Source organism: Halichoeres trimaculatus, unplaced genomic scaffold (assembly GCF_033239565.1).
Source record: "Halichoeres trimaculatus isolate MK-OKI-2021-1 unplaced genomic scaffold, fHalTri1.1 fHalTri1_scaffold_6, whole genome shotgun sequence".
Taxonomy (NCBI): domain Eukaryota; kingdom Metazoa; phylum Chordata; class Actinopteri; order Labriformes; family Labridae; genus Halichoeres; species Halichoeres trimaculatus.
Genome location: NW_027437184.1, coordinates 22,555,008 through 22,570,181, shown reverse-complemented (window position 1 = coordinate 22,570,181; position 15,174 = coordinate 22,555,008). Strand labels below are relative to the sequence as shown.

Here is a 15,174-nt window from a genome sequence, read left to right as displayed (position 1 = left end):
TCACTTGTCATAGAAAACATTAAATCACTGTTTCGAAACTTTGGGATTATAAAGTATTTGTCCCGTGTATGTTTTAAGGATATTAAGAAGTTTTTGTTTTTAAAAATCTAATTTTTGTTTTGCTGTGTGGGCCCAAGGAAGACTTGCTGCCACGTTATGAAAGCTAATGGGAATGCAAATTCTACAGAAGAGGATTAGGCCCTCTGAGAAAACAAAAATTATATTAATACTTTCTTTATTAATATTGTTATTTTGTGCGGAAAAGGCAAAATTCTGGGATCAAAGTCTTAAATCTCAGAAGTCATGGCATAATAATTATAATAATAATAATAAAGGAATTTTTTTTCCTCAGTGACTCTTATCCTTGGTGGCAGAATTCTCATATAGGATCATTTAATGAAAACAGAATTTAGAATACTATAAACTAAAAACCCCACATATCATTCTAATTATGGTCAAATACAAGGATGAATAAGAAACCTCACAATACAAAGCATATAGTACACTATGCATCAGCCAGTGGTGTACTTGTGTTATAACACTTCATTGTATGGTTATATCATGTTTAGAGGTCTGTTAAAAAAGACTTCACCAAAGACATTTTCTCTAATATTTGAAAAACAGAAACGTCATGTCATTGTCACAGATTGTTTTTATTTTTTTTCTAGTACACTTGCAGGAAATTTAACAGAGAAGACACTGTTAATAACATCAGGACTTTACAGGGGAAATTCTATTAAATCTTGGATAACTTTCTTTCAACAGAAATTCACATTAAAATAAAAATATTCACAAACAGGCCTATTGCGGGTGTACTCTTCACAAATACAACTGTAATAAACAGCTTCTCCAAACAGTAGTTACAAATGTTCTGATCTTTACTTGGAGACATACGCTATAGTACTGTACCTTTAAAATTGCTATTAAAACATTTTTAAAGATTTAGGTACATTTACACAACAAATACAAATTAAACTGTACCAGAAAAATCCACTCTCTTCAAGTTCATGTCTCATCTCTGAATACTGCTTCAAACCAAAAGGACAGTTTGCATCACTCAACAGTATTAAAGAAAACATTTGCATGTTTTTAAATTAAACTTTGACCAGGAACCTTCTCAGTCAAAAAAGGGGGAAACAACAAAGAGAAGGGAAGAATGGACCATAGAGTAAATGATCCCAGCAGCAAAGCAAAACTTTACATGTGCATCAGTAAAAAGTAGTGTAAAACTATCTCCTCCTTGATCTCACTGGCAAATAAAAAGCCTTGAAGAAAATAACCAGGATCCTGCTTCAACCAAATTCGGTCTAACTGTTTTACTTTGAAATACCACAGATACTTTTGATCAAACATAAACTTTTTTATGAGTAAATTGTTCACAAAAGGGTAATATCTACCAGAAAATAAGTAGTACTTGTTGTTGTTTTTCCCATAAATTAATCTTTGCACTTTCTAGGGATTTAAAACAATTTTAAAACAAGTAGTTTCACTACAGGCAGTCCCCTTATGGCCAAATTATACCAAAACATAGTATTTAACTTGAATCAAATAGTTTAGTGTCATATAAAAATCAAGTAAGATCATTGTACTGCACATTAGCAAATGAAAATATGTACAAATCTACATTAAGTCATTGAATTTCTGAATAGGCACTTTATGTCAAACAGTTCAGCCAGCCCTCAGAGTCATCTTTGATGATTTAATACCACAAAGACACAACTGTCAGCTTTTTTTTTTTTTAAAGGAAGGTTAATCCAAATGAAAACAGTTGATCCAAAATAATAAATCATTAGCCCTAACAACCCTGATTAAAACTGACACCAGACACACACTCAGATCCACGTTCCAAATTATACATACAGGGAAGCTCTGGTTTACAAATACAAAGTAAAAAGGTCGCTACAGTGGGAGGATTAATCAACCAGCACACATAAAGAATTAAACCTCTTTAAATTGAGTATCCACCTTTAAAAAAGTACCTTGTCAGAGAAAAAATGTAGTGCAACAGCCTGTCACCACAGAGCAGTCCTATTTTAACAGGGAAAAGTTATCATTAATGCCTTAGAACAAACAATAAATAAATAATAAATAAACAAAATGAATCATTACATAAATAATCAGTTTTGTGGCATAAATAAAGTGAAAAGACTGATTAAGAAGAGAAGAGGCAGGAAGTGTTTAAACAGCAGAGACTCATCAGACTCTGATGTGGAGTTACTTGTTTTCTAGGAAATTCAAACTTCCTTTCACCGCTTCAATCACGTTGTTTTTGGCCATGATAGTGGCCATTCACAACAATCCATCTCCACAGATATGTGGATAAATATGATTAGTTATGTAACTGTAGTATGAATTGCTCTTAAATAAGTGTTACTGAGCAAAGTGACTCTGAATGTTAGTTACTGAAGGTCAGAGCAAGCTGGACATATAGTGGCCTTCATTTCATGAGCTAATTCACTACAGAGATAAGAGTGAACAGATGTTAAGTTCAGAGATTGACCCTGACAGCCCAAAGAAGTTAGGGCTTGAGATAGTTTATATTACAGCACAGGCGTATCACCACAGTAGTACAGACTTAGGAGAAAACACAAGCCACATTTTAGCATCCAAAAGTAGTGGTTGAACGAGCATCTCACTCGATTTACGTACCCATTAAAACAAGAAGTGTGCTTGATTTGCAGTACCAACCGTCCATGAAGTGCAGTCACATTTAATGTTAAAGTAGCCCCCTCGATTGTATTTAAATCAAGCCCACCTCAGGGTCTTTTTTTCTTTTGCAAAACAGAGGTTTTACAAACAACAGAATTTTATGTGACTCAAGCAGATGTTTGTTTCAATAAAAACTCAAAAAACAACCTCTAACAGATGTTTTTTCTAACAGTTTGAGTATTTTTAGAGTCTGTGCCTGCGTGGGTCTGAACGTGGAGGGGAGGGCGGTGGTGGCAGAGTGACAGTGGTAGGGGGCTCCACAGGATCATCCATGGGCAAGACCAGACGTGTGCCCCTGATCGCCACTTCGTGTTCCGCCAGGGAGAGTTCGTGGTCCAGACCTTCGTCAGACGGGCCGCCCCCCGTGCTGGCCGTGGAGGAGCGCTTACGGTTGATGGTGCGGGACCCGGAAGCGTCTGTGGTGACGGTGACGTCTGCGTACATGGAGCTCACATTGGCGTCGTTCAAGATGAAGTCGGAGTCGTCATCGTGGAGCTGACCTTCATTCTGGGGGGATGAAAGAAAGGATGGGGAGATATCAAGAAAATGGAGTGATGTAGAGGAAACAACGGCACATCAAGGCAAAGTAAGGAAACCGCTACTTAAGATAAATCAGCATAAACGCAGAGTGGGATTTCTGTTTCTGTAGCTCAATACATGAACTCGCAAAAGACAACAAAGTCCTTACTTTCAGTGTGATTATAAAGTTCATCTTTACTCATCATCAATGTAAAACAGATTAAAAATATCAGCTGGCTGAGGAAACCAAAAACATCAAAGTCATTAAAGCATCTGTAAATGTGTATTTAAGGAGGTCTCTTTGGTCTCTAAAGTGATGATATCTGAACTCTTAGACATTATGTTTTATATTCAAACCTCATAGGCCTGTGGGCTGGTGAGGCACCGTGCCAATGGTCCACAACAAGCTGGCAAAGTGGCAGTGAGAGGGGGTCCACTGTGGGTCAGGAGGGGCTTTAGGTAGCTGGAAAAGCTTTTGTCAAGGATGATGGCACAGTCACTTTAATTAGACAACTCCATTTTACTTTGATTTTGCTGTAAATCAAATGAAATAGTTAAAAAAAATGTTGAGAAAGACTATGTAGTGCACATCAGGTGGTTCATACAGAATATCCACAGCTTGTAAAATGTGGGGTTCGCTGTTCAAAAGCTGATGACAGAAACTGCTCTCTTTGAAAGTTTAAATAGTTTCACTATAAAACTCTGAGGATTCACCGTATAAGACCATGGGAGAAATACCTAGAAGGTTATGGTAATGTTCATTTGAAATATAATAACAAAAGGTAAAAGAGCATTACTTTAATACCATGAAATAACTGTGCGAAAATAGCGGTGTGAATTAACTCAATGAATTATTCTGCATTCATATTTCTAGTAAAAATAAACCGTTTTGAAAAAATAATACTAATAAAACAACGATAGCACACTCAAAACGTATTCCTAATTGCTTAATAATTGGATTAAAAAACAGGACAATGATAATAAAAAATTATCCCTAACTTTTTGGGATCATGTATAACTCGTTGACTGTCACAATGAAATCCGTATAAAATGCAGAATTTATCTGCATTAACACACAAGTTTTATTTGTGTGTGCTCCAAGTTTGGAATAACATACAACGTTCAGTACAAGCTTCATCCTGTATATTTCATATAGTTTGCTGAGTGCGCCCTCTGGTGTCCAAAGCTGAATCTAACACTCACACTTCAAATACACAATCATTCAAAGGATACTTGCGGTCAAAGTTATACCAGATCCTGAAAGGCCACGCACTTTCATGTTTGGTATTCCTCCTCTGTGAACCATCCAACATACCTGCACCCTATAAAGCAGAACATTCATTAGTTTGTGTTCCTTTGCTTCAACATTTCTAGTAACTACAAAAGTTGCAAAATACTTTGATTTGTTTTAAATTGTATCAACTTACAGGGTTGTCTTGATCAGAATCCACACCCACCCTGAAAGGAAATGAAGCAGAGGAAATGAAACATAGAAACAGAATGACTAATGCTTATAATAAGGGTGAATGGGCTTACGGTATGCTCATGAAGGACAGCATCGGCATGGTGCCGCCTCCACAGATCCAGACAGTGAAGAAGACAATAAGGAGGGTGGTTGAAAACATCATCTGACGGGCGTAGGTTGCGGTGTCTCGGATGGAAAGAGCAAAGGTCATCGCCCCACGCAGACCTGGAGGACACAGACAAAACTGCATGTGAAAGAGAAACTGTGTGTCTTGCATTTTGAGACAGTGTGAGACAGTGTCAAATCTATGAGTCTTTTTATGTACGTTAGTGAGACAAAACAGTTCAACTTGAAAATAAATACCTTTCATGCATGCATTTCATGAACAACCTACCTTTGCGTATCCGCTCTGTGGGGTCAATTGAGGTTTTTAAATCTTCTCTTAGGACTCACCTTTTCTCCCTGGCTTTTAATTACAGTTGACTGGACTTCTGGCATGATTTTTAATTTATTTTATTTGACTTTATTTCATTTTTATTTCCTCTGGTTTTATGTTTTTATGTACTGTATCCTATTATTTCTGCTGTTTTTAATCTGTACAACACTTCAGTCCACTTCAGTTGTTTTAAATTTGCTCTTTAAATACAGTTTGAGTTGAGTTGGATAGAAACACAAAAGAACCTTCAGAAATTTCTGTAATCAGTGAGTTTAATCATCACTCAGTGTATAGTATCTGTTCAATGCAAGATTAATTAAAATAATCAACTCACCTGCAAACATCATGACGTGCTGGAAATTTGTTCCGATTTTGTTCCTGCGACCCAGGTTGAGCAGAAAGGACAAAGGGTAGATGTTTGCTGCTCTGCCCACAAACACAGCCAACTACACAACGCAGGAAAGTCAAGGACGAAACACACAAAGTAAAAACAGTGCAGGCTGGAACAGAAAGTAATCTAATTAAAAATATAACTTTCTTTATTTTTAGAGATGATGCTTTGGAACCTTGAAGCACCATATAAAGGAATAAATGAATATTGTAAAATATTTTTTTATTGGTTGAATACCATAAAAAACATTAACAGAACATAGTTTATCATAAACACACAGCAGCCAAAAGGATACAAAGGCTCCTATGATGAACAAAGGGTTGAAGACGTGAGACTGGAAGGAGAAGAGAGTCAAGCCCATGTAGGAGAAGATGAAGTTCTCAGCCAAGAAGTTGAGCAGCTCAAACAACTGATGGGGCAAAAAATAAAGAAGGTGTGATGTAATGTCAGCAGGCTGCACAGTTATGACAAACACCTTTGGTACATTTCACAGCATTTCAGTGCTAGCTAAAAGTCAGGGTTCTTTACAGGTTTTTGAAAGTTAAAAATCATTTATTACAAAAAAAAAGTTCATAATTACATTCTCCTCTTAATATTGTTTACAAAGTTAAAGCATACGTTTTGGATTGTTCAGTAATGGACAGGAAACAACAAGCACAGATGTGTTACTAAAGTAAAACTATTTTCAACTTAGAGCCCATGAGCGCTAAACTGCACAGGAACTTGTGTGTGGAAAATAGGCAGCACAGGTATAAAACATGTTGTGGGGGGAGACAAGCCTTTATTGCTTACAGTCTAGGGCTGGGCAATTAATTGGATTTTAATCGTGATTTCAATTTTGCCATCTGACAATCATAAAAACAATATAATCAAAGAAAAACAATTAATATTCCACACAGTGTAGATGTATGCAAGTTCCTGTGCTTCATAGCTCTTCTGTGTTCCATGTGCAGCCACAGCGAGTGTGTGTGACTTATGTGGATCAATAATACTGTATGTGCCACTTGCTGGTTCTTTAAAGTTGTGTTTAAATCAGTACTGAAGTTTTTGAATAAATGAATAATTGTGTATATTAATTGTGATTTCAATATCACTTAAAATAATCGGGATTCTTATTTTCACCATAATTGCCCAGCCCTATTTCAGTCTGCTGCCATCTTGACCCATTAACAAATATAATAATGGTTTCATGTGGAGTCATCTGCAGTGTTTCCCCTACCATTGTATTTGGGGGGCAGCCCGGCCCCCCACTTGGAGTCAAGTTACTTTTATTTTCCATATCCAGCAAAAGATCCAGATCACAGCAGAAGAAATTTAGAGTTACCTCTCACTTATATCAAGTTTTTACCTTGTTCTTTTATTACCAGGCTATTTAGCCTTGTGTTATTTATCTTATTTACATGAAGGGATGTCATTTCTACATCATTGCATTCACAATTCTTCTCTTCTTTGTCATGGTTACACAAATTCAAAATTCCTCAAACTGTGCTCCCTGCTAACTTTTAGAACTGACTTCAACACTGTTAAATAATGTCTGAAATTCAAAAGACATAACAACATTAGAAAGTTTGATTCTAGTTGAGTTCCTCTTAGTCTTTATGCTCTACTTTCAACTTGTGCTTCTGTGGCTGGTGTTAAAACCAACAGGAACCAGGTGACACGAAGATGTGTTTTTAATTAGAAAGCGCTGTAGCCACAGTGACCAGCTCTGTGCTTCAGTGGAAATCCACATGACATGTCAGCTTGTGTATTTCTCAGAAACATCTTCTGAAAATTGCTGATATTTGCACAGATGTTTCAAAACATCCTTTCTTCTGAGTATTTAATTCTTTCGCAGTATTGATATGTGATCTTTTCACTCTGTCTTCTTTTTCATGTCCTGCTGATAACAGTTTTGGTCTTTGCAAAAAAGATACACAGCTATATGTTATTAATAAAACAGTTATAATTCAACATTTTATTACATTTTGTGGTTAAAAAGTGAGATCAACTACAAAAGAGAGGTGATCATATTTTACCTGTTTGGTCCTGTCCTGAGAATCAGGGGAGAGGTTGTTGAATGTGTAGTGAGCCTGAGTAATGCCACAGAACAGCACAGCAACCACACCTAAGAAAGAGAGATAATTAAACACGGCCTGAGGACATCAGGTAGCCTGACTTTTTCATGTAGAAAACTTTTTTTTTTGGCCTGTTTCCACTTCTAATCGAGATGAAAACTACTGCAATTGACTAACTATTATTGAAAAATATTGAAATAAAACACTGTACATCAAATTCTGAACTGCAAGTATGCATAACATCTGTGTGCAGGACAAGAATACCTGTGAACCCGCACGCTTCAGCTAGTAGAAAGGTGCTCCAGGACATTAGGAAAAAGAGCGCTGTCTCCAGTAAAGGGAAATCCCTCAGCTTTGTGAACTTGGTCACGTGAGGAAAACAAGAGGTTAAGGAGCAAAATGATAAAACACAACGGCATTCCACCTGCAGCTTTCATACATCAAAGTAGAAACACATGTGTAGAAAAAGGTTTGCAAATAGCACATTGGTAGAGACAGACTATCCAGAGAGAGAATAAATGAACAGTATGAGAGAGTAAAAACTAATCTATCCCAACCACAGTTAAAGGTAAGTCAAACATAACTTAGAGTAGCCTGTATAAAGCTTTTATAACCTAAAAGACATATGGTTGCACCAAGTGTTGGGAAAATTATTTTTTTAAAAATAATTAGTTATAACTTGTTACTTTCCCAAAAAAGTAACTGAATTAATAACTGGATTACTCCTTCATAAATGTAATTAGTTACAAGAAAAAGTCATTCCCACATTTTTATTTTTTAATCAAGGTCTATTAATTGAAAGTTTTACAATATACAAAACAAACAGGAAAAAAAAGTATATAGAAAACCATATAGACTATCACAAAAAAAGAAAAGAAAAAAGAAAAGCCCCACCCATTAACCCACCCACTGGACAAATGTTATGCTATAATAATCAGTCATCCAACACCAGCACCAGCTAACACATAAAATGTATAATAAATTATGGGATTATGCTCTCTGCTCCTAACTTCTCAACAAAAGTCAAGAAAGGCTTCCAGGTTTCATAAAATCATAAAACAGACCCTTTAAGAGAGTGTCTTATCTTCTAATGCTTGACATATTTCATAATCTCTTTAATCCAGTGAGATTATTTAGGAGGAAGAGGGTCTTTCCACTGGAACAGTATCAGGTGCCTGGCTATCAAAGTGCAGAAGGCTAGCATATTATTCTTAGAGTTATTTAGATTCACACTCTGTGACATGATATCAAATAAGGCAGTGAGAGGGGATGGATCTACTGGCACTCCAAATATTTTGGAAGATGGGTTTCCAAAATGGATGTAATCTTGGACAGGCCCAAAACATGTGGAGTAAACCTGCTGGAGCTTCTTTGCACCTGTCACATTGGGATCTGTCTCCAGACTTGTACTTTCCCTCAATTAACCCCTGATATTTTAGTGTGGTCCTGTCATCTTTAATATTATTGAAGTAAAAACAAGTCAGCTACTTGTGCCTTACATTCAAACCCTGAAAAGCATCCACCCCTCTCCCTTAAATTGGTTTAATCTCCTTCAGGTGCAGGAGATTCTCTCTGAGTTCGAGTTACACAGAGATGCACAGAGATGCACACATGTGGCTGTGTGATATTTGTTGCTGAAAAGTTTACTTTAGCTTCAGCTCTTTAATAAAGATGTGTTAACATGATTGTAATCAGCCCCTCTCTTGTGACTAGCTGAGCAAGTCAGGTCGGATAAATGGTAATGCACCTCATTTCACTGTCGGTAAAAGTAATAGCGTTATAACGTTTGAAAAAGTAATTAATCAGATTACCTGTTACTGGAAAAAGTAACACTGTTAGTAATAATGCCGTTATTCACAACACTAGTTAAGCCCTATAATCTTAAGCTGTTTGCTTGCTAAGCTAATGCACACCTGTGAATAACAGTGAAAGGATATGAGAGCTGTCATGACTCCAGTGGCCACCCCAAGAGCAAAGGATCCACTAAAGACACCCAGAAAGATGCCGAAGGATTTCAACAAGGCCATGGCCTCAAAGCTGTGGCTGTTATCTCCTGCAGGCTGGTACGCTACAATGGAGCTGGCTCGCAGATAAAACGGAAAGAGAAGATAAATAGAGAAGCATTTACAAAGAAAAAGGAAGCGGAATTGAGAAAGACAACATAGAGGGGAGGACAGTAATGATGAAATACATGCTAACACCAAATAAAAACCAGATGATTCTCTGTAAAATTTAGGCACAAGGCGTATTTGCAACAAAAATCCAATGATGGCTGAGATTTACTACCCAATGCATTTATTTGCATAAATGTAAAGGGCTTCAGACAGCACACACATGCACAAGAGCTGGGGTTCAGAGTCGTAAAAGGAGGGGATTTGGAGGGTTGCATATTTTGAGAATTTTATCTTTTAACACCATTTTAGAATATGTATTATATAGAATAGATACAAATAGGAAAAAAAAGTCAATTCATGAGTTTCCTCCACGTGAGACTTGCATTAAAACTACCAAAAGACCAACAAAGCAAAACACTGAAAAAAATATTTTAAGTAAAATCATCTTGTCCTTTGCAGACTCTTTAGGGCAAAGTGAAAACTAGAGAAAAAAAATGACTAGAAATGTAGCTGCTCTGCCAGCACATCCTCTCAAACCACCCACCCACACCCACCGGGGAGCAACTGTCTGATTTTCTCCCAGGCTTTCCTCAAACTCCTCTGCCCAGAGCGGACCATCATCTCTTTGAGGGAGCACAGCTCCAGCGCCCCGGGCACTCTCCTTCTCCAAGCGGAGGAGAACACTACATGCATACATACGTACAGGGTGGCGATGAATGACACAGGAGGTGAAGGAAGGCAAGCAGTGAAATGACAGGGATTGATGTTAGTATGATTAGTGACAACACAATATGGTCAATTTGCCAGGATTTCACTCAATTTTGAGCTGTAACGCAGAAATTTGAATGGAAGGGTGGGTTCTGGGGATGCACGATATTGGATTTTCGCCAATATCTGATATGCCGATATATCGAAACCCCTTTTGGCCGATACCGATAATCACAAGTTTGTTTTTTTCACTGTAAAGAAAGCTGAGTCTATCCTGTACTGGAATTTATATGTTACTCTTATTGTGACTGTCTTATTTGTTTAAGAAACACACATAAAACAAGACAAAAAACATTTGATTTTACCATAAATAAGAAATGTACTATTTTTTCAAACTCAAGACATTCAGTATTGAAATACAGAAAAATGATTTCTTTAGATCACATGAACTTTAAATGTACAATGCATTTTTAAACATAACCAAGTTGCATTTGATTATTTTGGAGCTACTGTAACAATCTGGTGACAGACACAGAGCTCTGCAGTGCAAATAAATGAAGTGCTAAATTTTATTTAAGGAGCTTATTTTTCAGATGGAAAATAATAATAATCCTAACTGAATAGCACCTTATCGGCTGTGCCTATCCGCAGAAATTTTCATATCTGCCGATACCGATAAACGTGTTTTTAAGCTTTTATCAGCCGATACCGATATTGTGCCGATAATATCGTGCATCCCTAGTGGGTTCCTGGTTTTTTACTGACATACAAGCATTTCAAGGGTTAAGGTAGGTTTGTTTTAAATTATATCTGTACTGGCAGTAAAGATATTAATCTTTTATCATAATTCACAATTTCTGCTATATGTTTTTTCTAGTTTAACTGTAGGCAGCATGAGGCTTTAATATCTATAGAGAGATTGACCAAAGCAAGTGTGGACAACAAATGAGAACTTGAGAAATGGACAAACTGTTGCTTTAGTGGCTGTGTGTATGATTTTTTTGGTGCACAGTAGTTGATACTTACGAAGAAAGGACAATGGCCACAGCATCATTTAGAACACTCTCCCCAAAGAGTAAAGCATACAGGTCCACGTCCACCTTTAACTCATTGAAGATAGCCAGCACTGTCACTAAAACACGGAGGAGGAGAAAACAGAAAATTCTGTAGAGCAGGACAGGGACCTCAAAATGAGGCAATACACATGAAAAAAATATGATTCTGGGGCTTCATGGTTCTACCTACCTGGGTCTGTTGCCGAAACGATAGCCCCGAAAAAGAGGCAGTCAGTAAAGAAAAAATCTCCCCCGAGCTGTCCAACAACTTTCATGAAGGACACAAAGCCATACATGATCAGCCTGGACAAAAGATTTTAACAAGTCATAAAAGACCCTGACTGTGGATGTTCATTCAGCAAACTGGTCAGGTAAATGAACCCAAATCTCAATATTCATGAATCTGTGAGGGAATTTAAAGGATGATCACATGACTCACCCGATGACGAAGCAGGATACCACTGTTCCCATAAAGGCATAAGCCAGGATGGAGCCGATATTCCTGAAGAAATGTCTCTGTGACAGACAGACAAACAGATCAGTCTGGTTCAGCTGGTGGAGTAAACAGACCTCTAGAGTCATTTAGTAGTATTTCAACAAACTTACCTACCTGTGTGGGGAAAGTCACATGTAAATGTTTTTTTTAAGTATAAAAGAAATCAAGGCCTGTAATGGTTAGCTGATGTGGTTTGTGTATCATATGTCCTTTGACCCTCTTACCCTTTTTAGACTGTATCCAGCATGGAAGATGATGGGAGGCAGCAAAATGTTGAAAAACACTTCTGGGTCAAAGGTCACCTGAAGATAACAGGGCATTATGAAAGGTTAAACACATCTTTTTTTCCAAGTTGTTCATGATGTTTGTGTCATTTACACCCCCCTTGCTTTATGTCCTTGCCTTTCTTAGCATCTCATCGTCCTGCACTTGGTGACCTTTGCCTCTGACCTCCCCCTTCAGCGTGTACTCGTAGAACCGCCCGCTGACGTTGACCAGCAGTGTTGCAGGACTGGCATTGACAGCACAACTGAGGGTTACGTCGCTCATGCTCTGAGGCACATGGACACCATAGCGCAGGATCACACCCACTAATAGGCCTTTCAAGAGGAAAGAGAGGGGAGTAAGGCAAAGCAGTCGGCCAGTGATCTAAGATAATGAGAACCATGGAAGCCTGTATTCACAAAGCTATATTCAAAAACAAGTTCACAAAGTGCTTCTCAGACATAAGACAATGTTAACATCATAGGTTCTCAGTAAAGTACCTGATTTTAACTATAGTTAGCACATGAATAATGACAGATCCTCTAATACTGGAAATGACTGAGGTGCAGGTGCCTAACGAGTTGAAGTGAGTGGCATACAGATAACAACTGGTGGTGACCCACATTCAACCAAAGATGGCCAATATACCATAATCCCAATATAGGTTGCATCTGCAACAACCCATATCACAAGTTTTTTTTTTTTTTCATTTAGTTTGAAAAGCAAACGAACCACCTTCTGAATACTATGTCAGTCAGCTCGGAGAGTGTGGAAGCTAACGGTGTTTCGGTCTAACGAGTGACCGTGCTAACTGACGCGTTTGACTGTGGTTGTCGTAGTTACAGGGTGCATGATGCTGCGGTTGAATTCACCACGACAATCAACTGAGTATCCGGCTGAGAGTCGACAGTTAAATGGTTCACTAAAAAAAACGAAACACCTACCTGCTAGCTAATACGGACAGCTAACTCATTGATTAACGGGGACATCAGCTAACATCAGTGCTCTTACCATAGATCATGGCAAGTCCGGTTTCGTGTAGGAATCTGAACCTCCGGTGTTTGAACAGCCATATAGTCAAAATGGTGAGTGTTAAGAGCATAATGAATATAAGCAGATTGGCACTGTCCTGTCGGTGGCTCTCCTCTGCCAGCCTTTCAGTTGCGACGTTATCCATCGCATTGCTATCGCCTTGGCTCCCCACGAACAACAGTGTAAACAGAAATGGTAATAACAGCAGCGCTTTCGAAGATGAGACACCGACACCGTGTCTCAGCGTAAATCCCATGATGGCTGTCTGTGAAAAGGTTACATTTGTCGTTTTAACTTTTAGGGCTTTTGCTGGTGTACAAGAAACGACGAGAGGACGAGCGTAAATGACAGCTCCTTCCGCAGCCGTTATCAAAACACAGGAATATCCGGTCCTTCACAATAAAAGTGTCACTGAGACCTGCAGATGACGATGATCCTTGTGGCATGGTTAGTGTTCACAAAGATAAATTACCACTAAAATGTTATAAATAAATTAATAAATTAATAAATACGTAAAATTAAAAAGCTACAATGTCAAAATCATTGTGTTGAATGAAATTAACATGAAATTAGTTTTTTTTTTATTAAAAGCTCAATTAACAATGTTTACAAAAAACTTTTTATTTCTGGTGCAACACAATATATACAATACCTCGTCACCATATTGTTGTTCGGTATACATACAAATACATGTTTTACTTTGTTATTTTATCAATACGTGCACCTTTCGAACCTGTGAATTGGTTTTTACCTGTTTTTGGGATTAGTTTTTTATTTTTTATTTATTTATTTATTTATCTATTTATTTATTTATTTATTTATTTATTTATTTATCTATTTATTTTTTGAGGGGGGGGTACACATATAATTTCATTTTTTATATATTTTTCATTCTAATTTCATTTGCACTGTTCACTTTGCCTCTTATCACTTGTTGAAGAATGTAAGGATTTTTATTATTATTATTATTATTATTATCGTTATTTTTATTATTTTTAAATTAGTATTTTTTGAAAGAAATGTTGAATATTTTAAGCCTTTTTGTTGTCACTTTGTTTGTATGGCTTAAAGTTCTTAAAGAAAGAAATGTCCATCATTGTCCAGTTTTGAATTATCCACTTCATTATTGTTTAAAACTCCTTTAAAACATTCACTTAGGTATTATTGAAGCTATTGAATTACGTACTTAGGTCAGGTTTTTCTCATCTCCCTCTTGACAATACCCCATAGACTTTCTTTGGGGTTTAAAGACTACTTGGCTGACCAATGAAGCACAGTAATATCATGGTTAAACAACCTTTTAATAGGTATTTTGGCATTGTAGGCATTGTAGGACATCAACATCTCATCAAAGCTTCTCAGCAAAAGGAAACATAAAGTGCCTAAAAATAGATGGTTGCTTTGACTTTGGACTGGATCAAGCTCAGTGGACTAACACCAGCAGATAACATGGTACCACAAGTTGTAACAGACTTCTTCTCTACTCTTCCTCCCATCATCCTTCTGGTAAGATGGTGCCAATAATTGTCCACTGGACAACTTTCAAGTCAGTAATCTGACCCCCATGACTGAGGTTTAGTGTATCAAACTGGATTAAGAACTGAACAGTATTTTTACTTTTTAACATGTAGTTAATTCAAATATAAAACAAAATAATCAAATGTTTTGAAATGTGTGTGTGTGTGTGGGAGGCAGAGACAGTCAGACACACATACACTAAAACCCCTGTCAGATTACATGGAAAGAGCCGACATGAACAGATTGATGACTAAGAAATCAAATGTCAAGTTAGGAGTATTGCACAGATGTGGGGGTGATAGCTTGTTCTTGATGAAATAATTGACCTTGGTAAGCTCTCACAAATTTGTGTGTCACTGGATGAAATAAAATCAATAATACTCAGTAATTCACTGCTTGAATGGGGTAAA

The 15,174-nt window shown here is 37.2% G+C and overlaps 1 protein-coding gene across 1 annotated transcript; it reads right to left on the bottom strand.

Annotated features, from left to right (window-relative positions):
- Nucleotides 1-634: 634 nt before the first annotated feature.
- On the bottom strand, nucleotides 635-13,641 carry LOC141791575 (sodium/hydrogen exchanger 6-like). Its single transcript, XM_074672141.1, has 16 exons — nucleotides 13,226-13,641; nucleotides 12,353-12,549; nucleotides 12,175-12,252; nucleotides 11,894-11,970; nucleotides 11,645-11,757; nucleotides 11,426-11,531; nucleotides 9,515-9,656; nucleotides 7,842-7,947; nucleotides 7,539-7,627; nucleotides 5,816-5,929; nucleotides 5,464-5,575; nucleotides 4,765-4,918; nucleotides 4,656-4,686; nucleotides 4,462-4,550; nucleotides 3,586-3,691; nucleotides 635-3,216 (listed from the first exon to the last, which is right to left on the bottom strand). Exons 1-16 carry the CDS (start codon nucleotides 13,500-13,502, stop codon nucleotides 2,893-2,895), a joined length of 2,115 nt encoding a protein of 704 aa, XP_074528242.1. The 5' UTR covers nucleotides 13,503-13,641; the 3' UTR covers nucleotides 635-2,892.
- Between the last annotated feature and the right edge of the window lie 1,533 nt (nucleotides 13,642-15,174).

Excerpts from the sequence above, each read along its gene's own strand:
- LOC141791575 (XM_074672141.1), bottom strand. The coding sequence starts at position 13,502 with ATGGGATTTACGCTGAGACACGGTGTCGGTGTCTCATCTTCGAAAGCG. Across the intron at positions 5,576-5,815 it reads TGTTCATCATAGGAGCCTTT|TTGGCTGTGTTTGTGGGCAG; the intron begins GTATCCTTTTGG and ends TGCGTTGTGTAG. Across the intron at positions 4,551-4,655 it reads ATTCTGATCAAGACAACCCT|GGTGCAGGTATGTTGGATGG; the intron begins GTAAGTTGATAC and ends TCTGCTTTATAG.